The sequence below is a fragment of the Engraulis encrasicolus genome, chromosome 9 (genome assembly GCF_034702125.1).
Source record: "Engraulis encrasicolus isolate BLACKSEA-1 chromosome 9, IST_EnEncr_1.0, whole genome shotgun sequence".
Lineage (NCBI taxonomy): Eukaryota > Metazoa > Chordata > Actinopteri > Clupeiformes > Engraulidae > Engraulis > Engraulis encrasicolus.
The window spans coordinates 21,078,281-21,098,576 of record NC_085865.1 but is presented as its reverse complement, the minus strand read 5'-3'; the positions used below and the strand labels follow the sequence as shown (position 1 = coordinate 21,098,576).

The following is a 20,296-nucleotide window of genomic DNA, read 5'->3' as shown; positions in this document are numbered from 1 at the left end:
TTCGTGAGGCACTTCATATTCCTCCGTTGTTTTCTCTTCTCGTCTTCATTAGCGGCCTCTTATTAATTTTCAGGCCATTAAGGCTTGATGAAGCGAGCTGAGCGATGGTTGTAGACTGGAAATTGTGTGCGACGGTGACTCAAGGTTTTTGCATTATTGCCTTTTTCCTCTTCATTTTTTTTAATGTAACCTCCATTGCTGGTTATTGCGGGTGGTTTTTATGGTGTAGTTGAGGCGGCTTATTTGGCAGGCCTGTGGGTTGTGACCAGCAGTAGGGGAGGAGGCGTATTGGAAGAGATTAGCTGCCTAAAACCTTAAAAGTCTCGCTGTTTTCTTTTCAGACAAAATTGCGAAAAGTGGTGCAGTTGTTCCCCGCTGCTCGAAACTTCTCTAAAAATACCAGGCTCGCTCCCTCCCTCCCTCTCTCTCTCTCTCTCTCTCTCTCTCTCGCACCCCATGGTTAGTATTGATTTTGCCTCCATGCTACGAACGCAACAAAGAGAAGCGCATGAAGAGAGAAAGAGGAGCAATAGACACAGAGAGAGAAAGAGAGAAGAGTCTCATCCACCCCCTGGCACAGTAATTTTAGCCTTTACTTCAACCAGCCTATTTTTAAAGCGTCCAGGATGCGCCAATGGGGCACCGGTGGCGTAAGGCCTCACCGCCACCACACTCAGCGTCACATCATTCCCCAATTAAAAACGGGAGACTTGGGGGAGCATTGTCACCGTGTTGTCAGATTGAATCCACTGAGCTTCCTCCCACCCCAACCCAAAAAGTGAAGAGTTCAACACGGTTGGTTTGGCTGTCAGATTGTGTCAGTGCTTCAGCCAAAAGAACGGAAAACAGGGGCATTATTTTTCCCATCGCTATGTTGAGAAAAAAAAGAAGGTGAAAAGACTGATATTGCAGTACAGTCATGGCTGCTGCCTAATATATCGGGCCTGTACTACATTATATAAGTTCTTACTCACAGGTAAGGCTTGATGTGTTTCAAGTACCCCCATTCTGGCGTACTGTAAAATGTGATGGCTGATATCCATCTCTCGGCATGCTCTCTCCTTCTTCATCGTCTTCCTCAAACATCTCCTGAGGATCTTCGAGCTCCAGCACCCCCTGGATCAGGCGGCATCGTTTAATGCCCTTGTATTGACAGAGTGCAATTTGTCTGCATAAAATTCACAAGGATGTATATGGGGGCCTGGTAAGAAGACTAGGCTTGGCTTTACAGCCAGTAATGGAGTGTAAAAAATAGACAAGCTTCGGGTCTTTTCATGCTCCTCATCTGAATGGTTTTATTGGCTCTCATTAAAGGAAAAAAAAACACCCGGGGTTGTAACGTGCTGATTACGTCAAATACTAGTAATTACACTTGCTTGAGGCTGAATGACATCAGACCAGCAGACCTGCCTGCTCGTAGGGCTGCTGATGGCTTTGGTCAGGGCTGGGCCAAATTTATCTGAATGCCCACCCCCCCATCAAATACATACAGTGCAATGAGAACCCAAACCTCCCCAACCACCTTCTCCCTGGGCCCGGGACAACGGACCCCCTTTGTCCCTTCCCTGTTGGCATCCCTGCCTGCTGGGTGCAAGGGTCGGCTTGGAGATGGTTCTGAACGCGCTCACCCAACTCGGCGGCAGATGGCTACCGCGTTTCCGACTGGAGTGATTTGCCACCCCTTGCTCTGCCCTCTCTCTCCCCCCTGACAGAGAGCTGATGGTGTGTCCAGTTGTTATCCGTAATTACTATCGCCCTCCATAGTGTCCTCCATGTCCTCCACTCCTCCATCCTTCACCCCATGCTGGGATGGACGCTTTTCCCAAGGTCACTGCCTCTTTTCTGTTCACGGGAAATTCTGCCCTGTGTCTCAATCCACGCACTTGTGTCAGTGCACTGACGTTTAGTGCATAGTGCACACAGTGCACTGAGGTCTTCAGTGCATACAGTAGTGTCGTCGAAAAGTTTGAGCACTATGCACTGTGCCCTCGCTGGAAGTGACGGCTGAGCATAGCATTAGCTCGCCAAAATATGGGTTGGCTACTGTTTACATTGCACAGCGTCACATGCTTGTATTTACATTTCCTTCACCCCAAAGAGCAACTGTCATGTATACAATACTTGGCTTGGCATGAAATCGTTGGTGTCCCAGCAACATTACTGACAGAATTAGGAGACTGTTGACCACACTTCTACTGAATTGAATGCAACGTGTGTTCCGTTTCACTGTTAACACGGCGTCTGTTTTGTGTGTGCAGTGTCCATCGTTCAAGCACTGCGTTTTTTGCCATTGTTAGGGGATCATCCGGGCGCTTTCAGTGCACTGACTCTAAAACGAATTTTTCAGCGTAACCGCCCTACGCACTGAAGCATAGTGCCCGAAGTGCACAAGTGGATTGAGACACAGGGGTTATCTGTAATTAGTATCGTCCTCCATGTCCTCCACGGCTCCTCCATCCTTCACCCCAAACCTCTGGTTTTATTGTCTCTCAACCGCCAACCCAAGACCTCCGCTTTCTAATGTAAGGCTGCCCTAATGCAGCGGTGTCTCTCTCGTTTTTCGTTCACTGGGGGGGCGCAGAGCGCACGGTAGAAGGTCTCTCCTCTTGCCTCTCTCTGTTTCCAAACGTAATTGGACAACACAGGCTGCTGGAGCTTGAAATTGGCCTCGCGTCTTTCTCTCCTCTCCAACCGTGGCAGTGAACACCTGCTGCTCACTCAGTTGTTTCAAATGTTTTTGTTTTTTTTCATTTTGTGTGTTTGTAAGAAAAATAACCATCGGTAATACATTTTTAATGTATCCATAAACTTGTGTGTGTGTGTGTGGGTGTGTGTGGTGGGTGTGCGGTGGGTGTGCGTGTGAAGTGTTACATGGGTTCTGAAGGAGATGCTCTTCAGAGGCCAGAGCGTTTTTGCTGTACAAATTACGTTGCGGTGCCATCGCAGTGCTGGAAAAGGTGAATTATGGCAATATGCACATCTCATCAATCTTCCCCTTCTCGTGAAGGGGACCATATGCTCCTCTCCTCCCCCCTCCTCCTCCTCTCCTCTGTTCCCATCTCCTCTCCTTTGCTCACCTCTCCTCTGCACTCCTCTCCCCTCCTCTCCTTTGCTCACCTCTCCTCTGCACTCCTCTCCCCTCCTCTCCTTTGCTCACCTCTCCTCTGCTCCTCCTCTCCTCTCCTCTGCTCCACTAATCTCTGCTCCCCTATGCTCCCCTCTCCTCTCATCTCCTCTCCTCTCCTATCTTCTCCTCTCCTCTGCTCCCCATTCCTCCTCTCCTCCTCCTCTCCTCCTCCTCTCCTCTCCTCTCATCTCCTCTCCTCTCCTCTCCTCTCCTCTTCACTCCTCTCCTCTCCTCCGCTCCTCTCCTCCTCTCCTCTCCTCTCCTGCTCCTCTCCTCTCCTCTCCTCTGCTCTCCTCTCCTCTCCTCATCCTCTCCTCTCCTCTCCTCATCCTCTCCTCCTCTTGGTGAAGGGGAAGTGGCAGGAGATGGCCCCTTCTCCCCTGTAATAGTAGAGTGGGCCTCAGAGCCGCTACATGGTGGCCAGATGGACACACAGATGTGAGGAGGAGATCACATAGCGTCTCGGGTGACCATGAGCCTCCTTCCATTGAACTGCCATACTCGCACGCGCACGCGCACGCGCGCGCGCACGCACGCACGCACGCACGCACGCACGCACGCACGCACGCACGCACGCACGCACACACACACACACACACACACACACACACACACACACACACACACACACACACACACACACACACCTTTTCGCTGTGTGTCCATATGTGTGTAAGAGATTATGGACATCTACAGTTGTTTGTGTAATTGTTGTATGCAGTGTATTTAATGTACTTTCAGTGGTGCATGGGCTAACCTGTGTTTATGTTCAAAGAAAAGTTAATTTCACAGTTGATGCGCTTACTTAAAGCTTTCTCTCTCCGGCCTAATGACATTGCTGTGGGTGTGTGTGTGTGTGTAGGTGGGTGTGTGCGTTATTACACCGAATCTGTAATCAATCTCGCCTAGATGATTAGGAACACTGGAAAAAAATTGAACTGTGTTTCAAGGGCAAGTAATAGATTTTAAATGAGCTTGTTATTGCCACCTCAAGTCCCCTTCTCATAATCCCATCTATCTTTTAGGGGGAAACGATTACGGAAAACCGCAAAAAGGGTGTGAGGAACTAATACAATATAGTCCTCGACGGCCTTTCCATTTTTTCTTATTTAACAACCATATAGATACGATGTAAAAGTATAAAGTCTGTTGCGGAGAAAAGAAGCACTTGCATGGGAACTGCGTGGGGGAGAAAGGCCAGTGTTCTGTAGTAGAGTACCAGCCGAGCGCTTTGTGTTTTTGAAGTTATTTTTTCCCCCGTTGGCTTGTCCTAACCTGCCTCTGCCTCTGCCTCTGCCTTTGCCTGGCTGCTCTGCTCTGCTCTGCTTCTTTGTCTTGGCCCTTTAAACGTAGATCATGGCGGCTGCTTAGGAGGCTGGTTTATGTGATGTGCACTGACAGAATCCACTGGCACAGCCAGCCCCCTGTGCCACAGTAACTCAAGCCTCTTAAAGAAGAGAGGATTTGTGGGGTGTATGTGTGTGTGTGAGAGTGTGTGTGTGTATCAGTGTGAGTCAGTGTGTGTCAGTGTGCGTGTGTGTGTGCTTGCCTGTGTGCATCAATGTGCATGCGTTTGTGTGTGTCAGTGTGCGTGTGTTTGTGTGTGTCAGTGTGCATGAGCGTGTGGTAGGGCTCTGCCTGTGCATTTGCGTGTGTGTGCATGTGTGTGTGGTTGAAGTCTTTGTATTTAAGTTTGAACAGGGGTTTCATTTCTCCCCTCTCCTTTATTACAATGTTTCTTTTTTACTCTCCCCCCCATCAATTCTTGTCTCAGCTCAACTCAATATCTCTCTGATTTTCCGTGCTTTACTGTAACATACATTTTCCTTGGTGAAGTTGTATTTTCTTTTTCTTATTCATTCCTCATTGATGCTCTTCTCTCTCAATACCCATAATTCACTTCCCCTCTTTTTACCTTCCCTGGCGTAAATAAACGATGACAACTCAACATGTATTTCTCTCTCCTGCTCTCTTTCTCCCTCCCCATTTCTCTTTGTCTCTCTCTCTGTCTTGCTCTATATCCATCTGTTTTTCTTTCTTCATTCCTTTCTTTCTTTTTTCTTTCTTTTTTTTCTTTCTCTCTCTCTCTCTCTTTCTCTCTCCCTCCCCCTCTCTCTTTCTCTCTCCGTCTCCGTCGTCTTCTCCGTCCTCAGTGCCTTCGGCTGTCCCTACTCGGACATCAACATGAAGAAGGAGGTGGTGCTGCCGGATCGGCTGGGCGGGGAGAAGCAGATCACCTTCGTGCCGGTGCACTTCGTCCAGAAGACCAAGAGGCTGTGCGCCGAGGATGAGGAGTACGGCGAGGAGGAGGAGGAGGAGGATGAAGAGGAGGAGGAAGGAGGTCACATGGACTCCAGGTGAGCTACAGCACTTCAAAGAACCAGGCATCTTGCTTTGAACCTTATACAGTATAGGACCCATATACAGTTTGCAGATTGTGGCGATGCAGAAAACTTTCTGGCCAAGTCTGATGTAAAGGTGAGTTGGCCTGCCGAGACTCGAACCCTGGCCCTCTGCGGAAAGTCAGTGTAGCCTGTTCTACGGTGCCCGTTCTCACCTTCCCACTATTCTGCACGAGAAATCAGACACCAGTGAAAAAAATGCAATGCTACACATAGTACTCAGTTACTGAGATGACTGGTCTAACTGGTTGCAGTGCTGTCTATTTGAAAAAAAGTGAAAGTGAAAGCCCACCTAGCAAACTGTCATTGCCATTGTGACACGCCACTCCACAGTACACAGTGCTCACTGCACTCAACCAATTGCATTTATGTCTCACTCGTGCAAGGGGCAGGCGCCCCAAGGGAGTAGTGCATGAGCTGGGACAGTATGAAGCTTAGGGTACCTCACGCATGGAGGAAGACTGGGTAGAGCACTGATTAATTACACCAACCTGGTGGGTTGGGCATTGAACCAGGAACCTTTGGGATACAAGCCTGCCATGCTAACCGCTTACCCATGACTGCTCACTGATTCTTCTCACCTTGGAGTAGTTTCTAAGTTTAGAGTAGCAGTTTTGAGGAACAGTTGAATCACATTTCTCTCACAGTCTGCAGTGTCCCGGTTGTGTTGGCGGGTAAATTGGTTAGCATCTGTGGAGAGAAACATCCAGTTTTTGAAGGTGTAGTACAGTATACATTATATTGCTGGCGATCATGTCTATTTCTGGGCACTAACTTCAAGTCATCTCAAGGGCACTAACTAAAGCAGTACTGCCGTTTCACTTGATACAAACTTTCAAGATTCTTGAAATAAGCCTCAAGTTCAGCATGTGAGCATGTGGAAAAAGTACAGTATACTTTTTTCCCTTTGGATTCATCATTAAAGGTGCATTGTGTAATATTTTTAGTAGTTTATTTTCAGAATTCATGCTGGCCATTGCCTTTTTCAAGAATACCACCACCATCAGATTCCATGTATTCATTATGACTGGGAAATTTGCAGATTTCATACATGAAAAGGGGGATCTTCTCCATTGTCCACCATTTTGAATTTCCAGAAATAGGCATTCTTAGCTGCACAACTTAGTGTACTTTTGTCATACTACACCGCATTCCACATTGTTACGCAAATGACATTTTTTGCTGTTTCCCCAAATAATCAATACAAATGACAGTTGTCATAATTTTCAAGTCATCAGCCATTACAGTACAATTAGAAAGTTTTTGAATGAACCTACCAATGATAACGGTATTTTTTTAAATAATAAAAAACTTAAAATGCTCCGTTCCACATTATTATGCAAAATAGTTTTGTGGTTCATTTTTTTTCCCATTTACATCAAAACAGTTGGAATTTGGTACCTTCTAAATTACATTTCAATGTTCAATACTTGGTGATAAGCTCTTTGTCTTAGTAACTGAAATGCTGCTTGAAGTCAATGGCAGGGCATTGCATGGGAGTTATGGAAGCCCAGATATCCTTGATGCTTTGCTCTCAGCTGTTTTTGTTTGTTTGGTCTGGTGACCCATACTTCACTCTTTAATATACCCGTAGATTTCCATGCCACGTTTAGGTGCTTTGGTGGTATCGACATTCTAGCGCACCAGACATAAAACCCCATTGAAAATGAATGGGATGTTATGTCTGGTGAGTTAGAATGTCATCACTTCCAAAGCACCTAAACGTGGCATGAAAATCTATGGGTCACCAGACCAAACAAACAAAAACAGCTGAGAGCAAAGCATCAAGGATATCTGGGCTTCCATAACTCCCATGCAATGCCCTGCCATTGACTTCAATGTTAAATGCAGCATTTCAGTTACAGCTTATAACTAAGTTTTGAACATTAAAATATAACTTAGAAGATACCAAATGCCAGCTGTTCTGATGTAAATGGGAAAAAAGAAAGACATTTGGATTACAACAGTACAAAACTGTTTTGCGTAATAATTTGGAACAGAGCATTTTGGGCATTTTAAGTTTTGTATTATTTTAAGAAATGCCTTTATCATTGGAAGGTTCATTCAAAAACGTTTAAATTGTTCTCTAATGGCTGATTACTTGAAAATTATGACGACTGTCATTTGGGAAAACGGCAAAAAAATGTCATTTGTGTAATAATGTGGAATGCGGTGTAGTTCATATTATGAAAAGATCATATTTGGTGGTAGACAGCACAGTTTCAATGAGCAGCATAGTTACAGTACCTACTCTGACCACTATCCTTCACAGTGCAGTGCAGACATGAAATGGCTTGTATACAGCTTTATGTATGCATTATTAGATGTAGAGCACGCACGCACACACACACAGACACACACACACACATACATGTACACGCGCGCACACAGGCAGACCTAAGTCTTATGATTAATGCACGCCATGAAGCGGGCGGTGCCCACCGCCCCAACAACACGACATATAGATTTCCCCACAATCCCACATTTACCAAGACACACCAGCCGTAAATATCCCCTCGAATCCATAGCTGTCACTCAGCCCCTGAGCAAACGCGCCCGCCACCGCACTTTTATTAAGCTGTTATTTGGCCCGCTGCGACCGCCGCAGAGCCGCTAACTGATGATTCACGCATCACACGCGACACACACACACACACACACACACACACACACACACACACACACACACACACACACACACACACACACACACACACGCAACAGACACGTGTACACACACACACACACACACACACACACACACACACACACACACACACACACACACACACACACACACACACACACACACACACACACACACACACACACCTGTGAAAATCAGGGGCTTAGCTGTGGGCTAGACCATCCGCTGTTCTGAGACCTGCTGTCAGCCCAGGTGCCCAGCAGTGTGTGTGTGTGTGTGTGTGTGTGTGTGATTTACACGTCCAGCATATTATCAACAGCCTGATGTTTTTTTTCTACTCCGTCATCAGATGGATGTGATTTGAGCGGTTAATGTTGAGTGGGGCTGTGTCTAGCCAGGGTGTCCTTCATTCTGTTTTATCATTATTAAAGGCTTGTTCTCTTGCTGTTCTGCCAATTTTTTTGGCTGTCTTTTCCTCCTTTTCGTCAAGTCGTTTTTCTTGTTTTCTTTAGTTCATACACTTGAAGCATATCAACAGGCTTACATTTCCCCCCATCATCAGAAGGCTGTGCTGAGCTCTGTCTACGCAGGCTTTCCTCTAAAAGGCTTTTTCTCCTGCGTCTTTTCACTTTCTTTCTTTTCTTTCTTTTTATGTTTTCCCTTCACATGTTTCAGGCTAGTCATTTTTTTTTATAATTATCATTTTCTTGAGCGCAATAATTTCTTCAGTTTGCCCTCTGGCTTTTCTCCCCTTTTCCAGCAGCTCTCCCCCCTTTCTTCTTCTCCAATGCTCTTTCCTTTTTCCGCTTTTGTTCCGCCATTACGTCTCTCTCGTTGTTTGTTCCCTTCTCTCCTCAAGCCTCTTGGCTGCTGCAGCCGCTGCTTCCACCCGGAGCTGGAGGAAGGCAGAAGCAGCAGCAGTAGGAGGGCTCAATACGAAGGCAAAGTACAGTAATTAGGCCAACATTGAAACTGAGAAAAGGGCCAACAAAGTATTGATATTAGGTTGGATATTGTAGTTATTGCTAATTTGACATGCCAATATCTCCAAAACAGGACACATTTGTACCATAAGATTTTGTTACAAGATAAAGGAGGTGCTATGAAAACCATTTTCAGTGTAAACTCAATTTTGACAAAATAATACAGTTACTGCACTTTGCCTTAGTGTGTCAGAATAGCCCTGGCCCTATAGTATTACCGGGCGAATAGACCAGCCGCGACGCGATTGAAGCGACAGAGAAATCGCTTCTGTGCAGCAAGAGCGATATGAGCGATTGAAGCGACTTGAGTATGTCCGTTGAAAGGAGAGCGCAAGCATTCCAATTGGCTGTGGTTGCTGACCTCTATACAGTAATTGGATGTGGCAGCTTGTCGCCGAGCAGCATCATAGCTCATTTGCATATTATTGCAGAGCCTTCAACTACAAACTGTCGCTCTAGTCGTGCGAATCGCTTTTGTCTCTTCTGTCGCCAGCGATTCACTACAAAGTCAATTACTTCCGTCACTCGACTCGCTCATGTCGCGGCTGGTGTATTCGCCCAGTTAGGCAGTTTATCCCTGGCCCTATAATATTTTAGTATTAGTATTAGTATATGTTGTTATATTAATACTTAAGTATTAGACTATAGCAATTGATTGTTGAAAAAGTTAATTACAGTAATTTTTGTAGGGGCTTTTATGCCATATTTGATGGGATATATAAACTTTACTACAGGCTCAGGGCCCACATTGGACACATTACAATACTCACATCAACAACACAATAAAATACTGTGAGAGGGCGACAGGAAGGGAGTGGGAGAGTCAGATGGGAGAGGATAGTCGGGAAATTACCGATGGCTTGATGTCGGTGAAGATAATGTTTAGTTTTCCACACTTTTAAACGTCTTTTTTTACGGAACTGGTCATGGAAATTCCGTTTTTTGGGTCTGGAAAATCATGGAATTTTATGTCTGAATTAGAGTGGGAACCCTGCTCAGGTCAGAATCGAACCCAGGTCCGTGCCTGGTGTAACAATCAATGCCCCAACCGTTTGAGTCACAGCTGGGGCCCATCGCAGTAAATTTGAACAGTCTCATGATTTTTTTTTCAAGTTTCATCTCACGTGCAAGCCCACATTTTGTATTTTTTGTGTCTAGCTGCTGCTTCTACCCAGAGCTGCAGGAAAAGAAGCACACAGTAGCAGCAGCAGTAGCAGTGGGGGGTTTCAAGACGTTGACTCAGCCCCATGTTAAGAGCTTTTAGGGCTTTAGTCGGCAGGAATCACACTGAAAATTGCATTTGCTTTGCCCCGTCACAACCGCTCGCTATTGTCTTTCACCCCCCACCCCCTCTGGCAGACGGACAGCGGAGGAGAAGTAGTAGAGGAGGCCTGGAAATTGTCGTCCAGTCCAGTGATCCGGCCGGGTGGCTTCTTTAATCGGTGCTAGGGGGTGATTTTGATGGAGGTGTTATGGTGACAGTGGTGGTGATGGGAAATGTTATTGAACAGCCTTAGGAGTTAGTAATGTGGGCTCTGATTTACCCCTAAAGGACTCCATTACACACGACCGGTTGCTGCGATTAACTCAAGATCCGTGCTCGAGTCGCGATCTGTGCTCCATCTGTGGTTTCACATAGAAGCATGATTTGTACAATGAAGGTTGCGATAAGCCATTCAAATAGAAAAGGGAAAAAAAGCATGTTTATTATCAGAACATCTCGCCTGACACGCAGAGCAGCACTATGGTGTGTATGCCTTCGGGGATATGCTGCATGCCACAGCGGGTTACTCTGCCAGATGAAAAGGAAGGGGTCCGTCCTCATGGTACAGACCATGCCTAGAGGGCGACTGTATGCCATGTACATTATTCAAGAGCGATTTGTCTTTCCGTAAACACTATGGAAATGTATTCGCTTCCCCAGTCACTGGTACATGTGTGTTTTGCTGTGAGGGTGTGCCAGGCTTGCTTATGCCCAATAGATTTCAACCTTGTGCGTCGGGAAAGTGAGATATACAGTGCCCATCATCCACCTCTTCTCCTTTTACTCTGCTACAATAAAAGGAGAGGCTCTGTATTGTTTTATTTGTTTACTCGATTGTTCAAATGTGTTGAATTGCTACCTCCCTTCTATTCCTTATATTCCATCTGACTTTACCTTATCCAATCTCATCTTTATCTTCTCATCTTCACTGTGTCTCGCCTCCCTTTCTATATTTGTATTCCACGTTCAAAGACACGCGTGCGCACACACGCGTATGCGTACACACACACACGCGCACACAGACACAGACACAGACACAGACACAGACACAGACACAGACACAGGCACAGGCACAGGCACAGGCACAGGCACAGGCACAGGCACAGGCACAGACACAGACACAGACACAGACACAGACACACACACACACACACTTAGACCATACACACACATACGCACTTGCACTCACTTCTTTATTAGTTGTTTCTGCTTTCATTTGCTGTCTATATTTTCATATCTGTTATATTTGTTCCACCTCATCTCCTTTCCTCCCTGTTTCTGTTTCTTCTTCCTTACTTCCATGCGCTTCCTCTGTCTTTACTCGCTGTCCTCCTTGTTCTTCACTGTCCTCCTTGTTCTACACTATCTCTCTCCTTCTTGCTATTGCTCTCTGCCTCACATTGCATCTTCTTTCCTCTCTCCACTCCCCGCATCCCTTTCTTTCTTCTATGTGTATTCTGCTGTCCCTTTCATGATCTCTCACTCGCTCCCTTCCTCGGCTTCTTACCGCCCCCTTTTCCTCGATCTACTTGACCCTCTGCTCCATGTCTTTCTTGCTCCCTCTGCTGCATCTCCCCCACCATCTCACCAGAGATTCTTTAAGTATAGAGATATGCCAATGTAATAGGTTGCTATGGGCACCTACCATGACCAGGTTCCGGTCTGCCTAAAGGGGTGTGTTATAATACTCCTAGCATTGAATAGAACAGTCCTTAGGTCTTAGGCCAATGGAATCTCTCTCTCTCTCTACTCTCTCTGATCTCACCCTCTTTGCCTGTTCTTCACATCCCTTTTTCTTCCCCTCGAACTTCTTTATCTTTGTTTTTTCTTTCCCCCTCTCCCCTCATCTCTCCGTTGTGCTCTCTCTCTCTCTCTCTCTCTCTCTCTCTCTCTCTCTCTCTCTCTCTCTCTCTCTCTCTCTCTCATATTTCCACCGTATCTATTCTCATCTCTCTCTCTCCATCTCTCCCTACAGGGCGGTGTTGGCGGGTTACGAGGGGGCGAGTCGTGTGAGAGGGCGCTACTCGTCGTCGGGGGGTCCACGCTCGGCCGCCCAGGCGCTGGTGAAGAGCGAGCCCGGAGACGAGCCCTCTCCTCAGGGACACAAGCTGCTCTCGCCCCTCGGCAAGAGGGGACGGCTACCCAGCAGGTGAGCTGTTATCCACACACCCTCTAGTCACATTTTCTTTTAGCTTTACCTTAACCCCTTTGTTCAAAACCTAGGTTATAGCCTCACTGTCAACAAAATTGTAATGACTAAGTCTTAATTTGTTACTTAAATGGCAAGTGGTAAATGGATTGCATTTATATAGTGCCTTTCCACACCTTGGAACTCAAAGTGCTTTACATTGTATGCCTCACATTCACCCATTCACAGTCTCATTCACACAGTGGTGACAGTGACTGACACGCCACCAGGAGCAACTTGGGGTTAGGTATCTTGCTCAATGACACATTGATGGGGTGAGGTATAGCGGGGCTCAAACCTGAAAGCTTCTGGTTGCCACCACCGCCCCACTTAAGGCTCTTTGTAGTATCATAGCAATGTTGTTATATTGTAGCTAAGTCTTGTCAGCATAGACTGAACAAGCCTGTGGGCGCCGGCTAGCCCACCTGAAGAAAGAGGCTGCTCAGTGTTGGTGCATGCACTACGGTAAATCATGATTGAACATTAATGCACCCATGGCTTCAACAAATAAATAAAAAGGCCTGTTGTTTTGCACCAAGGTGGAAGTTGGAGGGAAATGAATATTCAACTTTGAAGTGCATTATTATAGCGTAAAATGGTGGGGAAAAAATCTTTACAAGGGGACGAATTAATTAGCCTACAGTAGCCTAGTCATGGATACGCTGCATTGAACTTAACATTTAATCATCCAGCAATGTGCAGGTGCAGGGTAAGAAGTTCCTTCTTCAGAAAAGTTACCCTAGGGTCGCAACAGTGTCTGTTAAATAAATCACTGGGAGCAGAAGTGGTAGTGTGAGGGTATTTTTGTATTTATTATCTGAGAATTAGAGCCTTACCTCTTCAAATGTTTTTTTTTGTTCTTGATGTGGTTCGGTTCTCTACAAGCCTTTGCAAACTCATGGCGGTGCCATAGATCATTTGTTTTCAGTTACTCAATGGAGGGACCTTTCGGTTAGATTTTGTGGCTTGTAGAAGCAAGAGTTGACCTTTTTGGAGAGAACCAATTAAAAGCCTTTGTTGTTCATTCACGTAGACTGTCTCAAAACAAATGCACAGTTCCTGGTAGTTGTCCAAAGAAATTCTTGTTCTCAAAAGGCTCTTTCGGGAAGGGTATGAAGTGACTTCATTATTGTTCTTGCCAGATGGCATCACTTCAAAAAATAAGGTTTATAGCCCTGCTTTCTACCTCAAAAGACTAATATTGCATTCTTCTTGAAGAAAAGAGGCAGGGGGCTTCCACTTTACCGCAGTGCCTCATGTAACCTGCCTTCATATATGCATGCACACTTATGGTGGGTAATGCATGCAACATAATTGATACCACTATACATTCCACCATCCCCATGTTCATGTCAACATTTTAGATAATCTTAGAATTGTATTCCTAAATAAAAGAAGTTCGAAAAAGAAAAAGAGCAATCAACATGCAGTCACCATTATGCTAGGTTCAGAGCCATTTTTTTAAGTCACGCACAGAAGGTACTGTATCCAAACACAACCAGACATGTGCACCATGGACTCATAGGTGCAGATGCTGTTTCTTATTCCATTTTCCATGATAGCAGTATATATATATAGGTAAATATGAGCCTGTTTTGGTAGCCAAGGGAGACTGCTGTGCAATCTGAGAGCGTAGACTGTGAGTTGTCCTCCATCTGATGTAGACATAGATTGTCCTGCTGTATGTGCTCTTGCGCTCTCGCTCTCTCACCCTCACTCTCATTCTCACTCTCTCTTCCTCTCTTGCGCGTGCTCTCTCGCTCCCCAAGCCCCCCCCGCCTCTTTCTCTCTCTTTATCTCTCTCTCTTTCACCATTGGTGACTGGCATGACTGGGAATTGTATGAAATATGGGAATGTGTTCCATTACAAACCACTTCAACACAGTACACCACCACATACAGTACAGTGGGCTACTTTCAGTGCTTGCACTAAACGATTCCACAGAGCGGTGGGGGTGAAAAACTATCTACTGCTCACAGTCATTGGCAAATCCTCCCGTGCTGAAACAATATTTCTGAAAACCTGTTCTGCGTATCCTTTCGGAAAGACACGCAGTAAATGTCCCCAAAGGAACACTCTTAAGGTTCCCCCTAGAGTTTGAGTGTCATGAGAGCGCATACTGTACATCCTACATGACGGCACACACACACACACACACACACACACACACACACACACACACACACACACACACACACACACACACACACACACACACACACACACAGACACACACACACACACACATATATACGCAGCTCTAAGCCTTCTCTGCAGAAGTATGGCTCAATAGTCGACAAGAACAAGCAATATTGATATCGCATTAACACCCCCCCCCCACACACACACACACACACACACACACACACACACACACACACACACACACAGTGCACGCTGACACTACACTACATTGCACTTATACCACGTGGGAGCTGACGGAGGAGTAATTGTTTTCTAAGTGAGTCTAACTGCGGAGTTTGACAATGTCCACCGTGATGAATCCCCCCGACGTTGTGATTTCCCTCCCAGAACTGGGACTCCATAGTGTACGTGGGGGAGGGCATGTACCTTTAATGCGTCTTGAAAGATGCCGCAGCTCAACATAGAAAGGGATTAATATTGAATAGGTTTTGATGATTAGGCAGGCAGGCTGAAGTAACCGAGAGAGGAGTAGGTGGTGAGGAAGAAAGATGGATAAGCTGCTTTCGTAAAAACAACAAAAACTGAAGGATAAAAATAAAAAAACTGCCAGTCTACCAAATACCATGAAGATTATGTAAGATGGCAGTTACATAAATGGGGAGAAGACACTGGAAATATACTCCACACAGTTCTTTAACCAGAAATGAGGAGCAAAATGCATAATCCGCCCAGAAAAATGTTTGTTGTGCGTGGGTGTGTTTGGTTTCGTATGTATATACGCTCACATGTGTGAAACATTGATAAAGACCGGGAAGAATCTGTTTCCCTTTGGAAATGATTTATTTAATGTATTCATATCTAAACGTCTTCGCATTTCATGAAGTATTTAGAGGGGGGGAAAATGTGTGTACATCATCCCAGTCTATTGGCTGTGCTCCAAAATGACATTTTCAATCGACACGTCGGCTCAAATGGAGGTTTGATGGGGACTCATTTATACTGCATTTGTGCTATATAACATTCTTCGGAGAGAACAGAGGCATTGCAGAGAACGATGTTGCCCATGAATTAAAGATTAAATGGTCATGCTCTGCTATTTTTTTCCCTTGAAATCATCCAGTGGGTCAACATTTCCTCTTTTTAATTACACTAATCCCCCAAATTCATTTCACTAAAACGGAACCAACCCATTTCTCCCGCCCCCTCCCACCACCACCCCTCTCACACACTCACACTTCATTAATCATTGATGATTGTTTGCTTGACTTTTTAGTCACACGCAAGAGGAAAAAATAATATTACGGATTGCTCTGAAGCTAATTTTCTTGTATTTATCATCCATAAACAAGAGCATTGCTTCTGGGATTTGGGGACTTGGCTGCAGCCAACTCCCCACCCCCCTGAAGATCCCTTATTCCCAAGGGAGGGTTGCCATCGATGCGTATGACCTCGCTTTGGGAGAGTGGATATGCATTCCTGTCCCTGTTCCTTGGAGGCCCACTCTTGCATACATACCCTAGCATGGCCACTGCTCTCGCTGCTTTAGAAGAGGCACATTTGACCCCGGTTATACAGCTGTGGAGAGCTGTTGCATCCATGGCATTTCACGTTTGCAAGAAATTCAGAAAATGAACAGCAAGGACTGAATAGTATGCATGTTGCAGAATAAATGGATACATATAGATATTGAATATAAATATACCCTTTCCACAATGTAAATGTAAATAAAAATTGTGGAATAAATAAACAACACAACAACACTAAAGATTGAATTCTCTTCCAGACTGATCTCTCTCACTCCATGGGGAGGCATTTGGAAATGAAACCGAGGCAAGCTCTGTGTGTGTGTTTGAACAAAGACTACTTTGCATTTTGCAAAGTGATGGGTCAGAGATCATGAAACACTCTCCGCTTGTCTTTGGGAAGAAAGTGGAGGCATGCCAGAGTGATGCTGTGTCCAGGGCCGGATTAAGGCACAGGCCAGATATGGCTGCAGCCTCGGGGACCCCAACCTCTAGAGGGCCCCTGATTGCCCTAAAGTGAAAAATTGCAGAATTGTGACAAGATGCAATATTAAAAAATGTATCTGTTGTGTAAATTACTGTCTATGTAAATTTGTCACAAACATTTGCCATCTGGTGGGGGGGCCCAGAGCAATCTGCAGCCTAGGGGCCCCAGGCCATCTTAATCCGACCCTGGCTGGGTCGTCCTCAATATGCTTCCTCAGAAGGGGGCGGATGAGCCAGTTTGTGCGAGGATAAGCAACTGTTTGATTTGGCAAGAGGTTGTTTATGTTTTTTTCCGGCTCTTTTTGTTTCTTTTCTGACCCCCGAATATTTTACAGATGAGATCAACTGGATTTTCAGTGCACACATAGAAAACAAAGGAGTGGAATTTCAGTCAATAATTTTCTTTTGAGTATTCCAAATAAAATCAACATCACTGAGGTAAAAAGCATTTTGGCTTAGGGAAGTGGTTTCTAGTTTTACTTTGGCTCGCTTCTTTCCATATCTATTCTACCAAACGCCAAGAGCAAAATCTCACCTCTCCGAAGACTTTGCTATTGCTCCAAGTCGGTTCTTTATTTCTATAGCTGTTTTTTCCCCCCTGCGATTCGTAAAGAAAACAGGCTTTTGTTTGATTTGATTGGCAGCTCTTCCGCAGGCCTGGATGAGCTCCCATAATGTCAGACCTCCAATACAGGCAAAGCCCCCCCCACTCCATTTCCATTGCCAGCTTTTTATTTGACTGTTTTAAAGGCACAGTCAACTGTTACATAAATAGAAGCTCAGAGCATTTCTGTTTTGTTACCGACTGGAGTTGTCAAGCAGAGATGCACGATGTGCTGTGCTGGGGCCACTGTCCTAATGCTCACGTGATTAAACAGATTCAATTAAAGGGATAATGTTGGTCAGGTGATCGCATAAAAGAAATCAAGGTGTAAGGGTAGCTGGGCCAAATACCAACTAACAATGAGATAGGGCATGTGATTGCCGTCAGATGAGCAGAGGTAAAGCTTCTAATCATTTTATGCCGAACAGTAATAGGGGCAAAGAAAAGTAGCAAAGGATTCTGATTTTAATGCTTGTTGTGTTACTCTGCAGCAGAAACGCATGGATAGCTGCACCAATGATGCAGCCCAGAGAGACCTGTGCCTTCTTATCGACCGCTGATACTTGCTTAGTAGAACAAACAAGAAGGCATCACCTTTACCCCTGCGTCTATGACTCATCCATCCTTGTCTGTTTTTTGTTTTGTTTTTTTTTTTACAAATGTCTGATATTATTTTCTATCTGAATGAGAATACATTTTCGTTTCTCTGGAAAAACACAACAATGGCTGGAGGTAAAGAGGGGAAGGCGTGGGTGAAGACACAGGAATCGGAAATGCTTCACCGACAATTTTTTTTGTTTTTCATATGCATACAGGGTGCCCTGCAGATGACATCAAAGTTTATTCCCACACACACACAAAAGCGTTATAAGGATTCGCGCGCAAACTGCTTAGCAAAACAGCCTTTGATGTGCGTTTTGTATGGCACATAAATGTTCAAGTGGCCCTCCTGCGCAAACCCGGATTTGATTGATGGACTGAGTGATGTTTCCGAACAGTCGACGACGAGTCGTTCTTTGCTTCTCTTGTGTTGCGGATACACTACCGTGACGTGTCTGTCAAAAATTCTCTGGGCGCAGGACTGAGCCTATATGTCAGTAGTTACTCATTCCCTGGACTCGTACCGTGTGGCACTTCACATTATACCTTTACTGTGTAAGTGTATGTTGAATGCCTCGATGGCTGTCATGGGAATAAGGGACTAATCATTATTCTGCTGTACTTCCTTTTCCCCAGTGGAAAAGCTGTCCTGCTTGTGCAGTGAAGCCCATAGTGGGGCACAAAGGGGTCAGTTGTCCATTTCCCGGGGAGAGGTGGGGCCCAGAATTGTGTTACTCATTACATTGTGTGTATTGGGTGAGGGGGATGGGGAGGGGCCTTTCAGATGACTTTGTCCGGGACCCGGGCAAAGCTGTCAGCGGCCCTGCTGCTGTGAAATAGTCATCCCTGCTCTCTAAGTTTTAAAGACAACTTGCTGCATTGCCGCAGTCTTGCAGGAAAAAAAGGAGAGAAAAAAAGGGAGAAATGCCCACTCATTCTCTAGACATCAGCAGAAGGGAGGAAGATAGAGAGAGAAAGAGAGAAAGTGGAAGAAGACCCAAATGTTTTGGCATTTTGTTTTTGCTAGATAATTCTTTGTCTCCCACTCACACGCCCTTTATCTATCCATCTTACTCACTGTGATATCTGTTGTTGTCCCTCGCTGCCCCCTTCCCTCTCTCTCTCTCTCTCTCTCTCTCTCTCTCTCTCTCTCTCTCTCTCTCTCTCTCTCTCTCTCTCTCTCTCTCTCTCTCTCTCTCTCTCTCTTTCTCACTCTCTCTGTCTCTCTCTCTCTCTCTGTCACTCTCCCACTGACACTCCAATCTTCTTTTTTCTATCTATCTGTCTGTCTCTCCCTGCTCAGACTTGCCCAGTCAACAAAGTATCTGCGAATGAAAGAAGAGGAGGATGAGGTGGAGGTCAACAACATGATGACGGGTAAGATGTTGATGTTTTTGTTTTTGTTTTCTTATGCTTTTCAGTCTAACCCTAGTGGCCCCAAGCCCTGGTGTGCGTGCGTGCGCGTGTGCGTGTGTATGTGTGTGTGTTGGTTTGTACAGTCTGTGTGCCTAGGGGCGTGGGCAGGGGAAAAAAAGTTTGCTGTCTGTTGCACCCACACACACACCTGAGATTAAACTTATGAAAAGAGCACACCTGGGAAAGGCCATGAGCCGGGAGAAAGTTTGAACACCAAACACCTGAGATTATAGAGATTGAATTGTTTTTATTTATTTTTTTGCGATAGGACATTTCTCATAATCTCCAGCTTTGAAATATCCACAACACACACACACACACACACACACACACACACACACACACACACACACACACACACACACACGCATGCGCACAGTCTCTCTCTCTCTCTCTCTCTCTCTCTCTCTCTCTCTCTCTCTCTCTCTCTCTCTCTCTCTCTCTCTCTGTCACCGCCTCTGCTTCTTTTTGCGCACACACAGTGCCCGGGGCTTTGGTTGAAATGTGTGCTATCAGTAGTGTGTGAGGTTTCCAAAAGAGAGCCCAACTCATTTCCCAGTGCACTGTGCCAGCTCCTACACACCACTGCTCCGCCGTCTCCAAAGTGTCTTGGAAGGCTCCTCATTGTGTCTCGTTCGTGACTCCAAAGGCTGTTCATTGTGTCTGGGCCTGGACTCCCATCGCAAGGCAATTTCTCCTCTGCTTCATTGTGATTTATTCCACCTCGGGAAAGTTATGAGTTTCTTTTCTTCATGAGTGTCTCCCAACGGAGCGTCCAGAGGTCCACAGCAGAATGTGTTACTTTCTCATATTATTGGGATATTTTTTTTGTCCTCTATATTGCTGTCTAGTGGATAGTGTTTGTCCTGCACAAGGATGGTAATTTGCATTGTAATGAATCATTCATTGA

The 20,296-nt window shown here is 45.5% G+C and overlaps 1 protein-coding gene across 1 annotated transcript in view; it reads left to right on the top strand.

The window, feature by feature from the left end:
• The window catches only part of LOC134455593 (lethal(3)malignant brain tumor-like protein 4), a 124,256-nt gene that overhangs the window by 45,510 nt on the left and 58,450 nt on the right, over positions 1-20,296 (top strand). Inside the window, exons 15-17 of the mRNA XM_063206747.1 lie at positions 5,281-5,484; positions 12,399-12,572; positions 19,274-19,347. Of these exons, the coding sequence (XP_063062817.1) occupies positions 5,281-5,484; positions 12,399-12,572; positions 19,274-19,347 (452 nt within the window). The remainder of the gene's footprint in view (positions 1-5,280; positions 5,485-12,398; positions 12,573-19,273; positions 19,348-20,296) is intronic.